Source organism: Macrotis lagotis, chromosome X (assembly GCF_037893015.1).
Source record: "Macrotis lagotis isolate mMagLag1 chromosome X, bilby.v1.9.chrom.fasta, whole genome shotgun sequence".
In the NCBI taxonomy this organism is placed as follows: domain Eukaryota; kingdom Metazoa; phylum Chordata; class Mammalia; order Peramelemorphia; family Peramelidae; genus Macrotis; species Macrotis lagotis.
Window position 1 is genome coordinate 173,684,792 of NC_133666.1, and position 25,717 is coordinate 173,710,508.

Below are 25,717 nucleotides of genomic sequence, written 5' to 3' on the forward strand. Positions count from 1 at the left end.
CTGAAGTCAGAAGATCCCCTAACTTAAACCCCAACTCTGCCATTTTCTAGTAGTGTAACTTTGGGCAAGTCCTAGCCTCATTTTCCTCATCTACAAAAATGAAGACAACAGTACTTCCTGCCTCATGTGATTGTTGCGAAGATCAACTAAGAGAATGTGTTTGGATTTGTAAACCATTAAGTGCCAGGAATTATTATAGGCACATAATATCGAGTAATAATCATAGTAAATGAAAAGTGAATTAAATATTATTGCCTACTTCTAGAGGAATATATCATTATACCTGTTTTATTTGCTAGATATTTAAAAACTCTGTTAAAATAGAATTATATTTTTTCACAGCTTCTAGAATCCAAGTAATAGAAACATTTCCGCATGGTTTTCACAAATTCCAGCCTTCTGTTTTATTTTCTCATCAAGAGAATGTGCTCCATGATCTTATATGACTTCTCTATTTCTATCAACCATGACTAATCTTTCAAGAGGAGATTGATTATTCCTTGTTTTAACCCTGGTAGATATATGTAAAATTCCTTATATGTGCTGTTTTTTATTAAAATGGTAACAGAATGATTGTAGCATCATACTATCAATTTCCTAGAATTGCATTGATTTTTGACAGTATAGATTTCCAGTTCCACATGCCAGTCAATAATGGTCTATAATCCTATGTATATTCCTGTCTCAGCTCTTGGCGCCAGTGCAAGGATTACCCACTCACAAGAGTTTCATTTGGGATAGTGGTTTCTGTGATGGAGCTGTCCTTCTGCAGGCACAGGACCTGAGACCACCAGCTCATTTTTCCAAACATTTAATACCTTAGTGCTCTCCAAACACATTTTTTCCAGAATACTTTCCAGAACATTTTAAAGAATGTTTCTAAGCTCTTTAAAAAAATAATTGATGCATAGGGGTTGGAGGGGCCAGAGTAATATAAATTAAAAGTTGGCAGACAACTTTTTGAAACTTCATCCAAAATGCATTTTCCCCTTTTAGCCAAACACTTGCACCACACCTCCTCCCTTCTCCCCTCTAACCCCACTAAAAAAACATCCAATATTTTACATATTTAAGTAATTGATACAATAAAAGGTTACCACCTGGCTTTGCAAGCATGCCATAGACATTTTCAGTCCTGTATGCTTTGAAATGTAGACTACACAAAGCTTTATTGTAATTCCTCCCCCCCCCCTTACACTCCCACCCCACCAAAGCCCAACTTAGCCTTCACTAATACAGCAGTTAAGAAAGGGAAGCCTCATTTCGAAGATTCTACCTATTCTTTCTCTCTCTTTTTCAGGCCATGTGTTTATACCATGGGATCCCCAATAAACAACAGGGCCCTTTTTCCATGCCAGGAGCCACCAGTTGCCATGTCAACATGGCAGGCTACAGTCCGAGCAGCTGCATCTTTTGTTGTTTTAATGAGTGGGGAAAATTCTGCCAAGCCAACACAGCTTCAGGAAGGTACAGTACATGTGTTCTTTGCTTATTTTTGTATTGCACTAATGCTGGACTGAGAAACCCCAAAATGAATGTTTTCCTAAACTTTAAATAACTCTTTTATTAGTCAAATTGGAAATCAATTCATTATTAACAATGTCAGAAATGAGGTGGGGTCCCCTTGAGTCAATCTTTTATCTAAGTCAGTAGTTGTTTCTGTGTCATTTGCTATGGGAAAAAAATTGGTGGTCTTGATTTATTGTGGCAAATTCATATGGAAAGACCACCCAACATTGTAGGAATAATGTGATAATAGGTTTATTTAGCTGGGATGGCTAGAGAAATGTGGTAGCTTTCTTTTACATTTGAAGAAACTATTTTTGCTGAATCAGCTGTTTCCAATGACTCAAGAAATGAAGACATCAGTGAATGAAAAGGTATTTATTAAGGGCATATTCATGTCCAGGGACTATTCTTAGTGCCGGGAATTCCTTGAGAAACTTCTATTCTAATATGGGGAGAGAATATATAAGTAGGAGTGGTGGCCACAGAATGGATTATCTGGGGATATGCTTGGGTTTTTTTTCCCCCCTCAGGGTCTGGGCACCCAGATTTTGTGAGTTCTCAGAATCATAGTGCTAAAACTGGGAAGAAACCTTAGAGGCCATCTGGTCTAACCCTCTTAATTTACAAATGAGGAAACTGAGGCCCAGGAAGAGTAAGTGATTTGCGCAAGGTCACAAAGATAATGTTAGAATTAAAATGTGAATTCACAGACTCGAGCCAGTGTTTTGTTTTTTCTTTTAAATTTTGTTTTTTAATTGTGAATATAGGAATAATCAACAAATAAACATTTTAGTATACAATGAAAAAGAATGAAAATTGCATAGGAAACATGAATTGGGGAATGGTTGAACAAATTAGGACATAAGAAATGAAATGGAAAATTATTGTGCAATAAGAATAATAAATGAAATGGTTTCAGAAACTGCTAGGAAGACATGAACCTGATTCAGAGTGAAATGACAAGAACCAGGAGAATAATTTATAAAATAATGACATGTAAAGGAAAACAACTTTGAAAAACTTAGGATCTTTTGATCAATGTAGTGATATAGCTTCCCTATAGTGGGGAAGCTACCCACCTACTATAACTATGGGTTCAAGATACAGATTAAGAAATAACATTTTCACATAAGGGCATTATGCATATTTTTTCATTTGACTGTACATGTTTTATATGAGTTTTATATTTATTATATTTTACAGTTCTGCTAAGGAGAAGAGACATTGCTGAGCTAGTGATAGGAGAACCAAAAGAAAAAATGAAAGAAAAGAAAATTAAAAGAGGGGCTATTGAAACATTTTTTTAATGCATAGAAAAGAGCCTAAGTCCAGAAGAAATCATAGAAAGCAGGACAGCTTTTCAACTTGTTTTTTGAATTTATTATGTCATATAATTTATAATAATAATAATTATTATTATTATTGTGTTATTGCTATTATAAATAATAAATAAAATTATGTTATTATTATAATAAAATAATTAAATTATATAAATTTTTAAAATAAGCTATACATAATAGAGTTTCTGTTAAATGTACAGCCCTTTTCTATTCTAGTTTATATATATATATATATATATATATATATATATATCAAAATCTCTTTTTATTGGTTTATTTTAGAAAATAATTAAAAGCGATTTAAAAATTTTTTGAACTTAACACTAAGAAAGGGAAAATTTATGATGTATATTTCTATATACAAAATAGAAAAGATGGATTGCATGTGAAAATACTAATCTATTGTTTTTAGTTGACTTTTAAGAAAATAAGCAAATAACATATTCAGCATGTTACTTTTGAAGCTATCATGCTTGTCTCTTGTCTTCTGAACTTCCTTCTCTTTTGTGCATTTAAAAATATCTAATATGACTTTTTTCAATATAACCATATACACATTTATGAACTTTCCAATCCCTCTACCCCATAGGGGAAAACACCACACATTCCTTATAAGAAACAGTCAATCAAAACAATTTATACATTTGCCATGTCCAAAAATGTATCCATCAGGAGATAGATAACATACTTTATTACTGATCCTGTAGTTGTTGTTCATTTGTTTTTTCATTTGTATCTGACTCTTTTTTATCATATTTAGAGTATTTCTTGGCAGAGATATTGAAATGGTTTGCCATTTCCTTCTTCAGTTCATTTTACAGATAAGGAAACTGAGGCAAACAACTCAGTAAGTATCTGAGACCAGATTTGAACTTAGGAAGTTGATTCTTCTGACTCTAGGTCTGACTGTCCCCCAACAGTCATAACAATAGAGTACTGAAACTTTTTGAAGGTTTTTTTTTTGAAAGCAATTTTTTTTTCCTGGTTCTGTTCACTTAAATCTCTGTGAGTTCATACAAATCTTTTTAAATCACTCACAAACAGTATCTTTTGTATTTTAATGTAATAATATTATATTATGTTAGTATATCATATATTGTTTATTTATTCAAAAATTAAAGGGCACCCTTGAGAAGCTTATATCTTTCTCTTAATTGAGGTACCTACCTAAGAAAAGGAGTATATAAACATAAAGGATTGGGTGGAAGGAACTGCCATTTCATGAACTTCACTTTCCTTATCTGGACCAAGCAAGACATGGACACACACACACACACACACACACACACACACATGTTAAGTGTACAAATACCCAAGTTCAGTAGGCAAAAATGTAGGGGCTAAAGAGGGGAGAAGAGAGAATATTGACATGGAGTTCAGAATTGATAATGTAAGAGATTCAATAAAAAACAATTTCTTAGACTGAGTCTTTATGAAAAGAAAATGATAGAAATTAAAATGAAACTAGTAATCATTTTCTATTCAAACTGAAGAGGCCACTTGACTGAGAGCAGGTAATTTCAATTATAGAATTAAACTTTAACAGCTTAAAACTGCAATACAATTTTGGGGGACACATTGTATATTACTCAGTGATCATATTCTTCCCCTTTCACCATCTTCTACTGGTTTTTCAATAAGGGATAGGAAAAGGAACAAAGGAGACTGTATGAAAGACTATAATGGAGTAAATTATAATTAACAGCCATATCTGTGAATGTGAGTAGGATTAATTCATTTAGAAAACAAAAGGCTGTAGCAAAGTGGTTTTGAAAACAGAATTCAACAATATGCTGTTTACAAGAAAAACACTTGAAACACAAGATTTACACAAAATTAAAATGAGGGATAGAAACAGCATTTGTCCTGCCACAGTTGAACTTAAAGAAGAAGAGAAGAAATCATAATTTCAGAAAAGGTAACAGTAAAAATAGATGTAGATAAAAACAGAAAAGCAGGAAATCTATGTAATGCTCAAAAGTACTATAGATAATGAAATATCAGTAATTTATGTATATATACATGCACACATTTACTGGAATAGCATTGGTGCCCTAAAGAAAAGTTCATCAGATTTTAAGGAGAGATTAAAAAAATCATAATGTTTAGGAATCTTGACATTTTTTTCAGGTGTAGACAGATCTAACAATGAAAAGAAAAATAGTTAATGGATTTTTATTCTAAAATTCTATATTTTATTCTAAAATAAAATTTTAGAAAAATTAGACATGATTGATTTCTGGTATGTCTGAATGGGATAAAATGGCATATGTATATTTCTTGGATTTGTATTTCATCTTTACAAAAATTGATCTTATTCTAGAGCATAAAAATTTTATAAAGACATGAAAAAATGCAATAAATATTTTTTCCTTTATTGACCGCAATGGAATAAAATTATATTCAATAAAATCTGAAGAGAGAATTTAGAACTAATTTATTTATAGATATATGGGTTAGAAAACATCTTAGAAATAATATGTCAGGAGTGGCTGGGTGGTACAGTGGCTAGAGCACTGATCCTGGAGTCAGGAGTACCTGAGTTCAAATCCGGCCTCAGATACTTAATAATTACCTAGCTGTGTGGCCTTGGACAAGCCACTTAACCCCACTGCCTTGGAAAAACCTTAAAAAAAAAAGAAGAAATAATAGGTCAAGGAAAATGACCACAATTGACAGATAATACAGGAGATAAAACTCTGGACTTAGAGTCAAAGACTTGAGTTGACAGCTTGCCCTCAGTTACTTAAGAACTGTATGACCCAGATGCAAGTCACTTAATATCTGTCAGCCTTGATTTCATCATTAAAGGGTAGGGATGGGGATGGACTTGATGAACTTGTAAAGACAGACAACTGGTGTTTCAGTGCTACTTTTCCCAATCATTTCTCAGTCTCAAGTTTAATGACATATGAACTATTCCTTGTTGATTGGATTATAATCAGTTCTTACATTGAGAATCATACACAATCAGTGCTTTCTGTGATGATTCCTATTAAAACAAAAGTCAGTCTGTATACCTTAAGTACTTAATTATCAGGTATTGGAATTGTAGGTATCTTTAAAAAAAAAAGGAAAAAATAAGCAGAGCAAAGAACTCTTTATTCTTTTACTCTTTAATACACCCCACACTCAATCTCCAGGGATAAAAACTCATTTTTTCAACTAAACAAAAAGTTGAGATCAGTGTGTATGTGTAACACCCTTCCCTTACTGGATTCTGAGGATTCTTTTCTTTTTAAGCTGAATACTGTAGATGTGATTTGTAGAAGTACTCAAAAAGTACAAAACAAAACTTCACTATAACAAAATAATTTATACGTTATAAGGAGTTTTTTATTTTAGTTGTTACTATATGATCCAAATTTGTGTTTAAAAACTAGGATGAATTTAGAAGGTTTTTCCTTAGAAGGATATAGGATTAGAGAAAATAATGGTTTCTCTAATAATAACACAGATGTCAAGGGTAAGCTTGAAGGGGAAAAGAAGTTACAAGAGACTAATGTTCAGCAGTATGCATAGAAGTGGGGAAGGTAATTCCACCTACTTTTTCTTGGTTGAGTAGAAGTTCTTAACCCAAGATTCTATGATCTTGTTTCTTTAATATTTTAATAATCATTTTTCAGCACAATTGTCCTTGATAATATTATTTATTTTTATTCTATGAGCTTAAAAACTTTATTCTTTTTTTTGTTTTTATTTTTTTTCAAGGTAATGGGGGTTAAGTGACTTGCCCAAGATCACACAGCTGGGCATTTATTAATTGTCTGAGGCTGGATTTGAACTCAGATACCCCTGACTCCAGGGCTGGTGCTCTATCCACTGCATCACCTAGTTGCTCCTAAAAACTTTATTCTTTAAAGGAATCCATGGACTTTAACAGACTGCCAAAGTGGTCCATGACACAAAAAACTAAAAACTCCTTTGTCTATCACTGACAAAGTTGGTTGAGGGGATTGTTCCACAATGACCTGGGACCTATCTGTATACACCTTCCGTTTTACTGATTCCCAAAGTCAGTCATTACACATACATACATGTATACTATGTATGGTCTTGTGTGTATATGTGTACATACATATATACATACACACATACATACATACATGTGTGTATATGGTCTTATACCACTATGAACATCTCCTTTTCTTCTTCCTACAAACTTACACATACACACACAGATACACACACAAACGATCGATGGTGAATTGCCCTGGTTCATCATTCATAGGGATGGTTCAGAAGCTAAGATGAAAATCCTAAAGAACAAAAGTTTGCTATGCTAGAATTTATGAAGATTTTCATGTATTTATATGACCTTTGATTTATGTGGTTTCACAGAGTTAACTTTACAAGTCTCTTTCAAAATATGGGAAAATTGAGCTTGACAAGTATTACTTAACAGTCATTAAATATTTTGTGCCAAATACCATTGTTCCTTCTGCATCCAGCAGCAGGTGTTCACTAGACAGACAACCAAGATAATAATATTAGTTTTCTTGCCAACTTTACCAAAATTTTCACATGATGGGATAATGTCTATGAATCTCTTTGTACTCCTCAGAGAAAAGCAGTATGCAAATATGATATTATCATTTACATTTCCAAGGAATATATTCCGTAGATTTATTTCCATAAGACCTCTTCTTTCTTATGACATATCTATTGTATGATAAACCACTCTAAAGATATTAAAACCCAACAACTCATAGTTTTCATTACACAATCCCACTTATTCCAAATGTCCACAGCAATATGCTACTAGTTTCCAGACTACAAAGGAAAAAAGCATTGGGAAACAGGTTGGTAGAATGAAATAGAATATACTAGCAGCATGAAAATTTTAAGTTCATTGGGGAAAAAAAATAAGAGTTTCAAACACTGAATCTTGACTAAATCAAGGAACTAATTCATGTCAGTATTTTTAAAAATTAATGGCTCAGCATTTTGATAGAATTGTAATGATTTAGCTAGCAGTTTTTGGAGTGTACAATAGAACACTAGAAAAATTTGACTAATTTAATAAGTACCATACTTTCCCCCCAGGGTTGAGTTTTGCTACTACCTTCAAATTGTCTTGTTTACAACATTTATCATCTTGCTTTGTCCATATAGCTTTACTTATGTAGACTACAATTATGTTCTGCACTGTACATAATCATCTTGAGAGAAATGATATCCATGGAAGAAGCATTTAAAATTGCTATTGATAGTGTCAGAAGTAACATCAGTGTTCAGAGTTCCTGGCAACAACCATATTGGAGCTTAGTCATCCATGCTGTGCCTTTACTAGCACAATGAAGAATTGAAAAATTCTTTTTGAATTGGTACGGTAATTTTTTTTTCCTTCTCTGGGAATTGTAAGCAATTTTAGTGTCTTTTCTCAAAGACATACACCATTTTTCCATTTTTTGGAAAAAGGAAAAAAAACAGCATTTTTGGTGAAAAAAAATGAAAAATGAGAAATAGAATTATAGTGCTAATTTTAGCTCTTTTTGAAGTGGAGAAAAGTGCATGTGAAAAAGGGGGAAAAAAGGTGTGAATTGACTGGGTGTTCCTTTCCATGGGATTTTATTACATTTTTCTATGGTAAATAGAGATGTAGACATTACTTCACTCTAAGCAAAATGTTACATTCTGGCAGGCCCAGATAAATCAGCTGTGTGGTATTTTTTTCTCTTTACTTTTTTGTGGGAAGTTTCAGGGAAAGGACAAAATGCCAGGTTTGGGATCCCTAATGTGCAATTGGAAGTAAATTCTTTCCTCTTCTGAGCATTCAAAACCAGAATTTACTCTTAGTAATTACCTAAATTCATATGTAAATGGTAAATTAGAAGATATTTAGATGTGTGTAGAAACTGTGATGATTTTGTGACAATTTAGTGGTCTTACAAAGTAAACAGTTTCTTGAGCTAAGGAAATCTTTATGCTATGAAAATGGACATACATATTTTCAAGCAACAATGAGATCACAGCTTGTATGTATGTATGTATATATGTATGTATTTCTTTTGTGTATATATATATATATATATATACAAAACATGTATATTGACTCCTTTAGTTAATATTATATTATTATCCTTTATATATTCTCAAAAAGTTGAGCACATAGTGGGTCCTTGATAATTTCTTAATTATTTAATAAAGTTATTATTTAACAGCAGCAGCATTATCTATAATTTTTTCATTTAGTCTTCTGGACCTCTAAGATACAGATATTCATATCACTATAGTCTCTCATAGACTTTAAGATTTATAAGGCAGCATAACTGCATGGACAAAGAGGTCCATGATGAATGTGTTCAGTTTGTGATATTATAATCTTCCTTTATAAAATAAACAAACTTAACTCGTTAAGTTTGAACTTGGACTTAACATTGACATGATTAACAATAACTTTAATAACAATAATAAATAATTTATATCATGCTTTAAATTTTACCAGCACATTAATTTATCTGACTCTGCTCTAGCACTGCCTTCCATATGAAACCTTTCCTGAGCCCAAATGTTAGTGCCTTACCTCCTTAAACTATCTTGTCTGTATTTGTATTTACTTTATGCATCCTTAAGACTGCTTCTCTTTGTTTTCCATTCATATTTCCAGTGCTGGTCACATAGTAGGTGTTTGAGAAATGATTGTTAATGAACTGATTGATAGGATATATTGATCTTCATAACCAAATCCTGAATTATCACAAGGAAGTAGAACTTTTCTCCCAGATGCTAGTATGTCCAGTGCCATGATTCCACCTTATACTGCCGTTCTGCCTTCCCACAAGAGCATCCTTGACTACTGGAGCCCCTTTAAAACCCTCATGTCTCATGGGGCAGTACAGAGAAAAGAACACTGGATTTGGGGTCAGAAGACCTAGTTCTTCACTTCCTGTCTCTGTGATCACATAACCATTGCTGGACTTTACTTTCCTCATATGTACCATGAGAAGATTGTACTCAGTGACTTCTGAGATCCCTTTAAGCTCTAAATTGTGGTGATCCTATGATTAGTGGGGTGGACAAATCAGAACAAAGGCTGGGAAGGATCTGAATATTGTAACATGGCAGTATCCTGGCCGCAGCTCCTCAAGTGTCCTTATCCTCAAACTCAGGAGGGATCTGAAATGCCAAGTGCACTTTCCCTCCTCCATGTAGAAACTCAGACCCAGCCTTCTTTAGGGCTTATCCTCCTCCTCCTCCTTCCTCTTCTGTGCTTTCTGGGATTCACAGTTAATTGAGCTTCTCTTTCCCTTTCTCCTCTTCCTCCTGATGTCCTCATATTTCTTTCATCTTCCAGTGCTCACCAAAATTTGACTTTTCTCCTGAAGATCTTCTATCTCTTGTCAGCATTACTCTGTGATATCTTCTGTAAAATTCATAGTATCATGTCCGGATCCTTGCTGCTGTCATTTCTGGACCTCCGGATTGCTCTTATCCCTTTCCCCAGAGTTCAGTGCTTGATCAGAGCTCTATCCTGTGCCCTGATCCCTATTCTTTTTGAGCCCCCTTGGCCTCTGAGCCCCTCAACCTCCCCTACTGCTACCACCTCTATCCCTAGACTTCTGTGTATAGACTGTACACAGAAAGTGGTCAATGCCTCTTCCCCCTCCATATCCCAGGTGGTACCAGGGAGCTTACTTCTGGCTTTGTTCTGTGAGTTTAGCATCCCCTCACATCTATGAGATATTATCCCCATTTCACAGCCAAAGAAATTAAGGCTTAAAATTGAAGAGCCAGGCCTCACACCCAGGGCACTACTCTCTTTTTGTGGTGATACTGTGGTCTTGGATTTTGGCATGTATGCAAACTTAGAATAAGAATAATGATGATTGTAAAACTTTATATAGTGTTTGGTTTTTGCCAAGCCCTGTGTTAACTGGTTCATAAATTTTATTTCACGTGATCCTCACAACAACCCTGTGACCTTATTATTCCCATTTTATAGTTGAGGAAAGTGAAACAAATAAGGAATATGCCCAGGATCACATAACTAGGAAGTGAATGAGGCAGGATTTGAACTTGGGTCTTTTGGACTACAAGTCCAGTGCTCTAGTGCTGAATTGGATTGATTTAAATCAGTATGAAGTCTATTGACTCATTTCTTATTACAGATTCAAAAATCTAATTCAGTTTATGTTTCTATATCACACAAGTAGTTGCACCAAATTAATGAGTAATAATTAGAGCTTTGTCCCCAAATGAGTAAAGTTAACACAGAATTATTAAAAAAAAGTTCAGTATTCCATTCTTTCATGTCTCCCTAAATGATTAGAGCTGAATTAGATCATTAACCAATGTACAGGAATCCTCAGGAGCCTAGAAGGAGGAATTAGTGTCCTTGGTTCAATAGATGGCACTCTTCCACCTGATTGAATGGTGAAGATCACATTATACTGGTTCTCTGGGCTGGAACGAACACAGTACAAAAATGGGAGCCTTTGAATTGGGACTTGACAAGCATCAGGACGTGAAAGGAGGTGGCATCAGTAGGCACATTGAATTTGTTACAATATTCAGATCCCTCCCAGCCTTTGAGCATCTTGTTATTTCCTTTGTTCTCCTTCCAGTATAACCCTTGAGTAACAGCCAAAGATAACCTAGGAAAGATAGTCAGATTATGAGTATTCAAGAGGATGGCAACAGCGAGTACTTCCTGTTTTTGGAAATTTGGCTTTTAAAATTTAAGAAGGGAAAAAGGCTGATTTCAGCTAAAAAGATGACCAATCTTTAGTGTCCTTTCCAGCTCTGATAAATTCTTTGTACAACTTTGAGTAAATAAATAATAATAATAAAAATTATGATAGTAGGAGTAATAGTAATAATAACTAAAAGTTATATAGTGCCTTCTATCAGCTAAACACTGTGCTAAACACTTATTATCTCATTTGATCCTCACAATAACCCTGGGAGGTAAGTACTACTACTACTACTACTACTACTATTATTATTATTATTATTATTATTATTATTATTATTATTATTATTATTATTTTACAAATAAGGAAAGGCAAATGAAGGTTAGATGATTTGCCTGGGGTCCCAGAGCTTGTAAGTGAAACCTAATTTGTTGAGGGGGTTTTGTTTTGTTTTTTTTGCAAGGCAAATGGGGTTAAGTGGCTTGCCCAAGGCCACACAGCTCGGTAATTATTAAGTGTCCGAGACTGGATTTGAATTGAACCCAGGTACTCCTGACTCCAGGGCCAATGCTTTATCCACTGTGCCACCTAGCTGCCCCAGTGAGACCTAATTTGAACTGTCTTCCTGACTCCAGGCCTGGTACTCTATACAGAAATTACTTCTTTGATTTTCAGCCTCAGTTTTCCCATCCATTAAAAAAGAGAAGATTAGAATAGATGGTTATTAATTAAGCAGGGATAGAGCTTAATGAACCAGTGCAAATTTTAGTGCAAATATGAGGAGGGATGATAAATCAAATATATTTGAGAGAGAAGACTTGAGTTTTAGAGTCATTTGAGAAGGTTGCTAAAGAAAAGGGGATGTATTCAATAATGACAGGGTAAATGAATGATTAGAAAACAAAGGATAAAGGTAAAAAATTTTATCAAATTAAATTAAGCATGGATTCACTGTTTAAAAATGATATTGATCTTTTTGAAAGGAAAGTTTAAGATATTAAAGGCATTATTTTAATATAAATTTAAAACAAGTTTTAAATGCCTGATGAAAGCATTGTGTTCTTGGGGGGGGGGGAACAGAAACACACTGAACTCTATAAGATTATTGTTTCTTTGGGTTATATTTTAATGGCAAATTTATTCCCCATAGCATAAATTGAAAATAGAGACTTTCCATAAGATAATTAATCCCTGTATAGAAATTTCCATATGTAATTGTAACTTCACTCTGCAAAGTCATAATCTAATGGTCATCATAATATTGAAGAAAGCCTAAGGTTCTCAAAGCCTATGCCAGCATAGCTCTAGTTCTAGCAGATTATACCATGCTGGTAAAGCTCCAGGGATGCAGCCCCAACTATGTCTACATTGGTAATAGAAAAATGGCAGAAATGAGGGCAGAGCATACTAAGAACATGCAAATTTTAACTGATTAGTACTCTATGGATATCCCTGTCTACTGACCAACAAGTGCATATGCTGTTGGAGAAACTGAGCCAATCTCAGTATAACTGAAGCCAGCAGAATGGAGTAACAGATGAATGAATGCATAGTTCACAGGTTCACCCTTAAAGAGAAACTTGAAGTTTGGAGTCCTGGTTTTTTGGTCTCCAAAAGCAACAAGAAACATAATTTCATGGGACATTTGGTCTGTATATTTTACAATGCTCATGACAAATATTTGCAAAAGGGACACCAAGAAAAAAATATTAACAGCTCACACACCAGCATAATTTTTACATGTTGAAGAGATAGAGACATATTATGAAGAACTGGTTAAAATCATCTAAACTACTTTGATATTCAGTGACTTCCAGATAAAAATGGGAATAGGTAAGGATGGTGAGATATGCATGTGGAAAAAATGGATCAAAAATGAGAAAGAACTGAGTCAAATTTTCAAAAAAAAAAAGCCATTCCCCAATTGACAAATGGTCAAAGGATATGCAAAGGCAATTTACAGATGAGGAAATCAAAGTGATCATAGTCATATGAAAAATTGCTCTAAATCACTAACTATTAGAGAAATGCAAATTGAGGCATCTCTGAGGTACCACCTCACACCTCTCAGATTGGCCAATATGACCAGAAAGGACAATGATCAATGTTGGAAGGGTTGTGGGAAATCTGGGACACTAATATATTGTTGGTGGAGCTGTGAACTCATCCAACCTTTTTGGAGAGCAGTTTGGAATTAAGCCCAAAAGGCAACAAAAATGTGCAAACTCTTTGATCCAGCAATAACACTACTGGGTCTATACCCTGAAGAGATTATGAAAAAAGGTAAAAACATCATCACTTGTACCAAAATATTCATAGCAGCCCTGTTTGGGGTAGCAAAGAATCGGAAATTGAGTGAATTTCCTTCAATTGGGGAATAGCTTAACAAACTGTGGTATACGTATGTCATAGAACACTATTGTTCTATTAAAAACCAGGAGGTTAACCCCATTTACCTTACAAAAAAAACCTAAAAAAAAATTTTTTTAAAATCCAGGAGGGATGGGAATTCAGGGAAGTCTGGAAAGATTTGCATGAACTGATGCTGGGAAAGATGAGCAAAACCAGAAAAACATTGTACATCCTAACAGCAACATGGGGGTGATGATCAACATTGATAGATTTGCTCATTCCATCAGTGTAGCAATCAGGGACAATTTGGGGGTATCTGTGATGGAGAACACCTCCAGAGAAAGAATTATGGAGTTTAAACAAAGACCAAAGACTATTACCTTTAGCTTAGGAAAAACCTGTTATCTTAATGTAATTTTGGTATCTCTTAAGGATATGATTTCTCTCTCATCACATTCAACTTAGATCAATGTATACCATGGAAACAATGTAAATAACAGATTTCCTTCTGTGGGGGTGGGGTGAGGGGAGAATTATAAAATTCAAAATAAATAAAATTTTTCTTAAAAAAAATGAGAAAGTCTTAAGATTTGCACACTACATAAACCTCATGCCTATATGTCAGGAATGCTTTCTTTGATAAAATTTGACTCAATTCTCTGTATGTTTTAGACTCATTTCTCATTTTTGATCCACTTTTTCCACATACACATCACAAGCACCACATAGTGTTGTTAAAAATTTTAATTGTTTTATCTTTATATTCAGAAAATGACCTGTTACTGCTGTGGAAGATATTCCTGAATCAGTTGTCTTTGTATGGCTAGACCATCTGTTTGAAGAAAGATCACAATTAGTTCAAAATTAGAAAGAATGAAAATTTAAAAAAATTCTAGGATTGTAAATCATAATTTTAGAACTGAAAGGGAATTTAGAAACCATGATCAGCCTGTCCTTTAGGAAAATCACTTTAGCAGGTATGTAGAGAAAAGATTAGGTGAAAGTTTTGAAGTTGGAAGATAAATTTGGCAGCTATTGGTAATTATCTAGGCAACAGATAATTGGGAAGGGGATTTACACAAGAGATATTGTATATGTCCTTATTTTGCCAATAAGGAAACTGAGGTAAATTTCATACTCAATATGTTAGGTCAGAACTCACTGTTCTCCAAAACCGGCCCTCTTTTATACTTTCTTATGTATGTTAGTCATCAGCACCTTCTAAGTTCATGACTTAGGAATCATCTTTAAAGCTTACCATTCTTGAGGCAGCTAGCTGGTGCAGTGGATAGAGCACCCAGCCCTGGAATCAAGAGGACCTGAGTTCAAATTTGACATCAGACACTTGATAATTACCTAGCTGTGTGACCTTCAGCAAATCACTTTAACCCCATTTTCTGCAAATATTTCCAAAAAACCAAACCTTACCATTCTTAACCACTTCCCAGCAGGTACCAAGTTTTTTTTATTAATTATACCATAACAACATCTCTGGTATATGTCCCATTCTCTCTACTCATAGGCTCAAATCAATTATTACCTGGATAATTGCAATAGTCTCCTACATCAAGGCGTGCCCCTAATCCTTTCTCTACATACCTCCCAAAGTAATATTACTAAAGTACAAGTTTGACCTCATCATTCACTTCTTCAAGAAACTTGAATAGTTCCCTATTGCCTCTGGGAGAAAATAAAGTCTTTTGCAACATAAAACCCTTCTTAAACTGGTTCTATAATGCATTTCCATGTCTATTACACATTGCTTGCCTTCATACATACATACAGTTAAATTGGCTCTCTTACTTTTCTTCACATATTACACATCTTATACTATCAGGGATGATTTTCTTCTTCCTGTCCTCCTGAAAGAATCTCTAGCTTTCTTCGAATTTAATTTCAGTACTACTTCCTTCCTTGGGCCTTTTATCTTGCTGTCATTGCAAATCCCTGAAATTACTGTGTATTTTGCTATCTGTTTTTGTCTCTCTAGCTGTCTCTTAGACACACACCTTATTTTCTCTCATAAAATATAAGCTCATTGAGGGTAGGACACTCTTCATTTTTTGTCTGTGTATCCTCAGTATTTCATGTAATCACAGGTATATAGTAGGTACTTATTAACTTTGTTGATTGAATGAAAGACCTTAGGTATAGACTGCAGTGATTTCTTATGACATATAACAAATATAAAATATTTACCATTACAAGGAGACTAAAAGAGGTTTTAAAGTGACTTAATCAGCAAAACCCTTGACCTATTGGCCAAACAGACAAATGATAGCCCGAAGCAGCACTAGTTGTGAATAAAATCATTTGTAAAAGAGTTTGAACAATATATTGCCTCATAAAATACAAGCAACAGAGGGTAAACATGGTCTAAAGAATTCTAGGCAAGTGATCTAACGAAACAAAGTTCTGACATTATTTAAGGCCGAAACTGGAAAGACATACTTTAAAAACAATTTTTTTATTTAAGCTAATGGGGTTAAGTGACTTGTCCAAGGTCACACAGCTAGGTAATTATTAAGTGTCTGAGTGAATTTGAACTCAGGTACTCCTGGCTCCAGTGCCGGTGCTGTATGCACTGTGACACCTAGTTGCCCCTTGAGGACATACTTTTAAAGCAAAATCAAGGAAAAAAGCAGAAAAATGTTTCAAAGATTTTATAACAATTAATTCTTGACAGCATCCCTGTACTTAGACTCTAATATTAGAGTTCCAGATATGCTTCTAGAGTTATAAAATAGAAATTAATGAATGATTGAAAAAAATCACTTATGTGTAAACTAAGTTCTAGGAATACTTGAAAAATATGGAATTCTTGAAAAGCAAGATAATGCCTACTCTCAAAGCATTCACTCTGACAAGTGAAGCTGTGAGGTCAGATGGAAAGGTCCCATGGTCCTTAAGGTACCATGACAAATCAGAGAGTAATGCATCTCCTTGAGAAACACACCTTTTTCTGATATTGAATTCATGAGAAAGTGCTGAAGACTTTGATGGTGAGAACTTTATTGTTCCATGTCTTCCATACTTGTGTCTGCTGAGTAGACAAGGGCTGTCGCACCTGAAGAAACAGTTGTCAGGTGGAATCTCCACAAGGTTGATGACTGTGGGAGACTGAGCTGGATACCAGGCTGATGGTGTGCAGAGTGGTGTAGCTCTTGTCTGAGTCCTGTACCATCCATATGAGAGTATGAGAGGAGGTGATTTCAGTGGCCTGAGTTTCATGGCACATACTGCCTTCTATCTCTCATCAAAGAGAACAATGATGATGAAAAGAACTGGATTAGACCAAAGAGGAGATGTGTGCTGGAAGCAAAGTATTTGTGATTGTGCTAAGGTATCTTTTTATAGGTATCTAAAAGAGGGAAAGTTATTAAAAATAGAATAATAACATAGAACTAATTAGTATAAAAAGTGCAACAACTAAATACCAACTTTCATACTTGTATAAAATTTTCATGAGAACTTTCAACACTCATTTTGAGGGCGTCTTCAGTGAGGGTACTAGGATAGAACAGGCAATCTTCCATAAACAGTATTCTACAAGACTTCAGCTTTAGTATCATACAATTAACTGGAAGAAGAAACACAAGATCCCATTGGGCTTATTGTTTGTTGACTATTTAAAAAAATGTTCAAGTAAAATGTTGCCTTAAATGTGTAACCTATAAGAAAGAGACAGTTACTCATTATCAGAATTATTCAATTTTCTTTGAAAAATTTAACAGAAATAACCTTTTATGATCTTCATCATCATCTGCTAAAACACATAACAAGAACAAATGGAAGAACTCTAACTCAGTCCAGATTAAAGATGAATTTCCTATTGATGGTAATATGGTCCTATAGGTTTTCCTGTTTGTAGATGGTACTGTACCAGCATCACCAAGTCCCAGAACATTATAGTATCTCCTGGAAAAGATCTGTAATCACTTAAAAGAGTTTGTCCTTACCACCCACACTTGAAAAACCAAATGAATTACATGTGTTTGTTGCTCAGATTTTGACTTATAAGCAAATGGACAGCCTATGGCGTTTGTCTGTTTACTTGTATAGACAATGCAAATATACCATGAGTTGGACCCAGAATTAAAAAGGAAGAGGGTGGGTCAGACTGCCTTGAAGAAATTACAGAACTCTTTTAATGACTTCAAACTTTCCCCCAAAATAATGTTATTTGTATTGTTTTATGATTCTAAGGAAGTCACTTAAATTCTGTGGGCTTTAATTTCCTCTTCTGTAAAGTGATAGGGTTTGGACTTGATGGTTTCTGAGGTGCTTTCAGCTCTAAATATATTTTCCTATATGAATAGTTTTCAAATGAAGAAATTAAAGCTCTCTATAGCCATATAAAAATGCTCTAAATTATTATTCATTAAAATTCAATTTAAAACACCTCTGAGGTACCACCTCACACCTATCAGATTGTCCAATATGACAAAAAAGGGAATTGATGAATGTTGGAGAAGATGAGGGAATACTGGAACACTAATGCACTGTTAGTGGAGTGGTAAACTAATCTAATCAGTCTGGAGAGCAACTTGGAACCATGCTCAAAGGGCAATAAAAATGTGCATACCTTTTTTTCCAGCAATTCCACTACTAGTTCTGTGTCTCAGAGATTATAAAAAAAGGGGGGAAAGACCCACATATACATAAATATTCTTTTTTATAGTAGCAAAGCATTGGAAATTAAGGGGATGTCCATCAACTGGGGAATGGCTGAACAAGTTATGATATATGAATGTGATCAAGTACTATTGTTCTGTAAGAAATCATGAGTGGCTGGACTTCAGAAAAGCCTGGAAAGACTTATATGAACTGATGCTGAATGAAGTAAGTAGAACACTGTACACATTAACAGCTATATTATGTGATAATCAACAATGATAGACTCAGCTTTCTTCAGCAGTACAATGATCAGACTATTCTAAAGGACTTATGATGGAAAATACCATCCATATCCCAAAAACTATGGATCCTGAATGCAGACCAAAGCTTACTATTTCCAATTTTTAATACTTTTATGCGTTTATGTTATTTCCTCTCATTTTATTCACAATATGACTAGCATGGAAATGTGTTTAATATAGTTAAACATATATAAGCTATATTATATTACTCACTGACAAGGGGAAGGGAGGGAGGGAGGAAAATGTAGAACTCAAAAACTTACAAAAGATGAATGTTGAATACTATCTTTACATATAGTTGGAAAAATAAATAAATTTATATAAAAATAAGCATTTTTAATGACCTGTCTGATCTAATATTTTAATAGTGTGAGTTATGGAATTCTATAGTATTTGATACTGGACTGGAGTATGGTTGGTGTGAACTGGTTGAATCCTATAATAAAATAGATACTTGAAGATATTTTGACTAAATGGTGACATTAGTCGATCACTCAAATAGCAATTCTTTTTTAAATGTCCATTAAGTGCCAAACATAGGTGCTAGGTCCTGGACAAAAGACAAATACACCCTAACTTCAAGAAGTTTACCCTGTAAAGTGGGAGACATGTACCTAAAGGCATATACAAAATATGTACAAAGTTGATATGTTGATTATTTTCCAGAAGGTAATAGTAGTTGGGTAGATCAGGAAAGGCTTCATGTAGAAGAGAGAAATTATCTGAATCTTGAAGGACATTAGAGATTGTGAGTGGTGGAGCTAAGATGGGTGAATTACAGACATGGACAACTGCCATGGTTAGGACTGCAAGACAAAAGACAGATGTCATTATCCATGTATATATAAATATATATGTAAACATCAGTACATGTGTAAATAAATATACACATGTATATATAATGTATAAAGCTGCATAAAATAAATAAGAAAATAAAAATAAAATTAAAAGTATTTTAATTGTATAAATAAAAATGGTGGACTGTTCATTTGGTGAAGGCCAGGAATAACAATGCTCTCCGGAAAAGTTGAAGAAGGATGAAGGGATGTATATTACATGGATTTTCTGCAATTAATTTATGGATGGAAATGGATGAGTCACATAGAATGAGAACTCATGGATTAATTGTGATTGTCTTCATTTGAAGCAACATACAAAAACAGATTACAAATTGAAGATATCATAGATGCATTTTTAGTTAAATATTTGAATTTTAACTTTGATTAATTAAAAATAAATACTTTTAAAAACTAGGAAAATATATTATGCTTTAGGATAGGAATTTCTGAACTGAACATAAACTGTCTCCTTTATCTCCTTTTTTTCTCCACTGATAACTTTTTTTCTGTATCTATGTAAGATAAAATCATCCAATTATTAGTAAGTCAGTGTTTAAAACTAATATTGAATAAATGTTAAGGTGACTGCATGATTTTCTTTTCTTTTTTTTTAGACATTTTATTTATTTTGAATGTTATAATTTTTTCCCTGATCTTACTTCCCTCCCCCCACCCCCCACAATTTGTCAGTCTTTACATTGTTTCCATTGATCCAAATTGAATGTGATAAAAGAGAAATCATATCCTTAAGGAAGAAACATAAAGTGTAAGAGATAGCAAGATCAGACAATAAGATATCAGTTTTTTTCCTACATTAAAGTTAATAGTCCTTGGTCTTTGTTCAAACTCCACAGTTCTTTCTCCGGATACAGATGTATTCTCCATTGCAGACAGCCCGAAATTGTCCCTGATTGTTGCACTGATGGAATGAGCAAGTCCATCAAGATTGATCATTGCCCCTATGTTGCTGTTCGGGTGTATAGTGTTTTTGCCCCTTATTTATAATACAGAATATAATATTCTTTTACCACTTGAAAAATTACCTGTTTCAAATTCTTATGTATATAGAAAAATTTTCCTCTTCAAGGGAAATTACACTCCTATTTCAGGGATTGAAAATGCTCATTTGTATTTTATAGCAGTTGTTATTGAGATTATCTGATAAATACCTGACATGACTTTTTCTTATGGTTACAAAAATTAAAGTCTAATAGTGTTTTATTTTTCTTAAACTGTTCCTATTTGAGAAAATGGCTTAAAAGATTTAGGAAACTATGATCTATTTTTAAGGAGGTCAGGGGAACAGACTTCAAGGTAGGTGGCTTAGGAAGGAGAGTAAACTGGATGACTGCCCAAGCCTGACAGTTAGGGGGTGTCATTTCCTTTGGGCCTCTCCCCTGTCATGCTAACACTCTGTTGGTTTTGCTAATGATCCCTGGTCTAACTAAAATAATTCAGTAGAATTGATGAGCTGCTGGCCTTGAGAAAGCAGAAATTCCAGGTTTATTTTAAGTACAGAGTGTTCTCTTGTTTTATAGGTGATGTAGCCAGAGTCTAGAACAAATAAAAGGGAGAAATTGAAGAAACACACTTTGTTCAGTTTTATTAAGGATGACTTATTAAACTAACCCTATTTAAATACAGTTCAAATGGCCTAATCTCCTTGAAAGCATTCATCATGTCCCCCCCATTTTATTTATTTTATTTAAATATATTTTACTTATATTTGTGTGTGTGCACGTGTGTGCACATGTGTGCGCATGTGCACACATGCATGCACAAGTATAGTCTTTGCATTACAATCTTTTGGAAGAATCATCCTATTAGATTCCCAACCTACCCCCAATTAAAACCTGCTTTTGTAACCAAGGAAAACAATTCAGGAAAAGTATCTCCCATAGTGACTGTTTCTAGCAAGTAATGCAATATTTCTTCCAGTTACTTTACTGCCCTTCTGTCACAGAAGGGAGGTATCTTTCATTGTCAGTACTTTTGGCTTTTCATTTACTCTGATTTTACTTCCTTTTTGTGATCTTTTATTTCTATTGCTTAAGTAATAAGTTATCATTCTTTTGTTTCTGTTTATTTCATTCTTAATTCATTTGTTTTTCTGTGCATTTCTGTTACTCATAATTTCATTTTAAAATTTATTTTAAAATAAATTTATTTTTCCAACTGCCTGAAAAGATAGTTTTCAACATTCATTTTTTTTTTAGTTTTTGCAAGGCAAATGGGCTTAAGTGGCTTGCCCAAGGCCACACAGCTAGGTAATTATTAAGTGTCTGAGACCGGATTTGAACCCAGGTACTCCTGACTCCAAGGCCGGTGCTTTATCTACTATGCCACCTAGCCGCCCCTAAACATTCATTTTTGATAAAATTTTGAGTTTCATATTTTTCTCCCTCCTTCCCTTTCCATCTTCTCTCCCCTTGAGAGGGAATAGTCTGATATAGGTTATATATTTATAACTAAGTTAAACAAATTTCCATATAACAATAATAACAATAATATTTGATATTCATTTTTGAAAAATCAGGGAGATGATACATGACAAGCACATGAACTGGATTTGAATGAAGAGGTATTTATTAAATCATCAGCCTCACTTTCTCCTCCAGAGCCATCTGGATCCAGTGGCCAGATATGAACCAGGGCAAATGATGATAGCCCTGAATTTGAGTCAATCAGAGTTAAGGGATTTGCCCAAGGTCAGATTTGAACTCAGGTCCTCCTGACTTCAGGGCCAGCATTCTATCCATCATGCCATTAATTATGTTGTAAAAGAAGAATTGGAACAAAAAGGGGAAAAACATAAAGCAGAAGTCATATTTTAATACTAGATAATAGTATGCCTTGGTCTGCATTCAGACTTCATGGTTCTTTTCCTGGAAGTAGATGGCATTTTCCATCACAAGTCCTTTAGAATTGCCTTTGATCATTGTACAGCTCCAGCTCTATTACTCACAATTTTCATTTCTTACTGCACAGTAATTATCCATGATAATACTGTGGATTTATCAACCATTCACACACTTTGTTTCTATTTTTTTTGGTACCACCAAGAGGTTATAAGATTTTGACGTAAAATGGAAATTTGTTTTTGTCATTAACTTACTTGGAATATATATCTACTAGTGAGGTCTTTAGTCAAAGGCTATGAACCATTTAATCATATTTGTTTCATGATTCAAAATTGATAACCAGAGTAGTTGACCCAGTTCCACTAATACTGTCTTAATGTGACTTTTGGTGAACCTGCAAATTATGCCAATTATCCTATCATTTCTATTTCAAGTGGCTTTCTTTATATAGTGAATAAGGTGACTCACTTTATATAGTGAACTTCAGAATGCTATTCTTGGACCCATCCAACCAGTGGTCTCAATACACATGTGGCAGCCATATCTTATATTTTTTTTTTTGTCTCTACCTTCAGAAAGTTAATGCAAGCAACAAGGAGAGAGTAATTGCAAAACTGGTTCATAGTGCTTCTTATCCAAAGCAGGTGAAATCATTACTCAGTTTTCTGTATTTGTAGTGGGAAGCAGTGATATGGATTCAGTTAAATTTGATGAATTTAATATTAAGTTTTATTTTATTGATTTCTTTTGTTTTTATATCATATGCTTTTCTGGATATATCTCTTCCTTCTTTAACAGAGTCATACTTTATAATAAAGATTTTTAAAAATGAAAAGCATGAAAAAAAGTAGTTGAGCAAAACCAAGTCATTGAACTATATCTCTCATGGGACAGCTAGGCAGGGTAATGGATAGAGCACCAGATCTGGAGTCTTTCTGAATTCAGCTGTACGCTTATTAGCAATATTAATCTCTGTACTGTAAAATGGGAATAATAATAACAACAACCTTTCAGAATTGTGAGGATCAAATAAAATAATAATTATAAAGTGCTTAGCACAATGCCTGGCAAATAATAAACTATATAAATGTTACCTGTTGTTGTTATTGTTATAATTATTATTATGCTAGCAGTTGTGCCAAATTCAAATATAAATGGGAGGGCTACCAAATGATACATAAAGATCACTATGGGTCATATATTCATATTATCTGCATTTTTAATTTTCATTAATGTTTTTAATATTTTCAATTTACATTTTAGTCTTATTAGGCTGCATTCAAGAGTTTTGTGGTCTAGGGGCGGCTAGGTGGTGCAGTGGATAGAGCACCAGCCCTTGGAGTCAGGAGTACCTGAATTCAAATCTGGTCTCAGACACTTAATAATTACCTAGCTGCGGGGCCTTGGGCAAGCCACTTAACTCCATTTGCTTTGCAAAAACCTGAACAAAAACAAAAACTATTTGCTACTCAGATTTTGGTTTTTTATCCAATCTGTCCTTCATTTTATTGGATTATTTAATCCATTTACATTTAAAGTGATGAAAGTTAGAATTTTGTTTTCCTTCTATAACTTTTCTTTCATGTAGGATTCTACCTCCCCTCCAATGTAAACACAGTACTATGCCTCTTCAATTATTTTAAGTTAATCAATTTATAATGTGACCCTATTCCTACCAGCCCACCCCTCATCCCTATTTGTTTTCTGGTTTTTGAGTTTTGCTTATTAGTTTCTTTTTCATTCTTGTTATTGAGTTATTTAATTCTTCCCCTCTTTTTTCTATCTCAGTTAAGCAATTAAGTAGAATTAACCATTGTCCCCTCCCCTTCAATTTATTTTGTTCACTAGCTTTAAAAATTTCATTTTCAGTGCCTTTTTCTAAAAGTATTTCTTTCCCATGTTATCTTTATTTTTAATATTTCCTTTCTATCTATTCTAAACTTTTATACTTTGGATCATCTATTCCAAGCAGTTTTTATTATTGTCTTGTAGATCTTGCCCCAATACCCATTTTTCTTTTCTACTTCACTCTCAGAAATACCAACTGCAGCAGGTGATGGAGAAGATATTGACCCACAGCAGGAATCTTCTCATGTCTTAGATTGTGAATTTCATTATTGAATTTTGCCATTCTCTTGGTAATTTCTTTCCCCTTTTCCTCAACATATCTAGAAGATTCTTCCACCCTTATGAGCATTAGATATCTCTTAGTATCTTTGCTTCCCCTTCCTCTGAAACAGAATTAATATACCAAATTCCTGAAGGTAATGCCCATGTAAGATCTCTATCACCCATCACAGAATATTTCTTTTCTCTTTTAGGAGCGTTCAACAGTGGCACCACTTCCCATCAATGAAACAAAATTTCTTCCTTTCTTTCTCCCCTTTTTAATCCCTGCCTTTGCCTCCTAACATATTCTCCTATAGGACCTTTTCTTTCTAATAAGACTACTTTTCTTTCAGTTACAGTTAGGTTTAGGTTTGCAGGGTAAGTCACTTTGGATTGTATCTTAAGCTCCCTTGTACTTTAGAACATGTTATTCTGTATTTTTGTGAATGCTGAAGTTTTACTATTAAAATCTTCTTTCCTTTATGAAAGATTTTTTTTCTCTGTGTCATTTTCAGAATTTGTTGCATTGTGAATGTAAATTCAACTAGTATGTATATGTCTTTAAGTTTGTAGTTTAGGAATTTTTTTTTTCCTGGAGGTGATCTTTTGTTTGGTTTTGTTTTGACTGATTGACTTTTTCTGTCTGTAGAAGTTCTGGGAAGTTTCTTTGTATTATTTCATGCATTATATTGTTCAGGCTTTTTGATTTCACATGCTCTTCTGGGAGACCTATAATTCTTAAATTGTTTCTACACATTCTATCTTGGAGAATACTACTTATACTAAAAAGATACTTTCTTTTTGCTATTCTTCTTACAGATTGTCCAGAATGGCAGAAATTTAAATTTAAATCTATATCTTACGCTATATTGCATACTAAGTCATAAACTGATTTATAACTTACATAAATGCCATTAAATGTCATTAAAAATTAGAAGAAGAGATCTACCTTTTACATCCCTGACTAGGAAAAATATGGAAGACCTATAATGAACTGATGCAAAGTGAAATGAGAAGAATTGAGATTATGCACAATAACAACAGTAATGATGATCAACTGTGAAAGATTTGGCTATTGTGATCAACACAATGATCAAGACAGTTCCAAAAGATTAATGATTTTTTAAAAATGCTGTCTACCCCCAGAGAGAA

At 33.9% G+C, this 25,717-nt stretch overlaps 1 protein-coding gene across 9 annotated transcripts in view; it reads left to right on the forward strand.

The window, feature by feature from the left end:
- AOPEP (aminopeptidase O (putative)) overlaps nucleotides 1-25,717 on the forward strand; it is a 632,574-nt gene that overhangs the window by 114,906 nt on the left and 491,951 nt on the right. For all 9 annotated transcript variants that reach the window (XM_074201226.1, XM_074201227.1, XM_074201225.1 and 6 more), the window contains one exon: nucleotides 1,301-1,467. In XM_074201226.1, coding sequence (XP_074057327.1) covers nucleotides 1,301-1,467 — 167 coding nt within the window. The remainder of the gene's footprint in view (nucleotides 1-1,300; nucleotides 1,468-25,717) is intronic.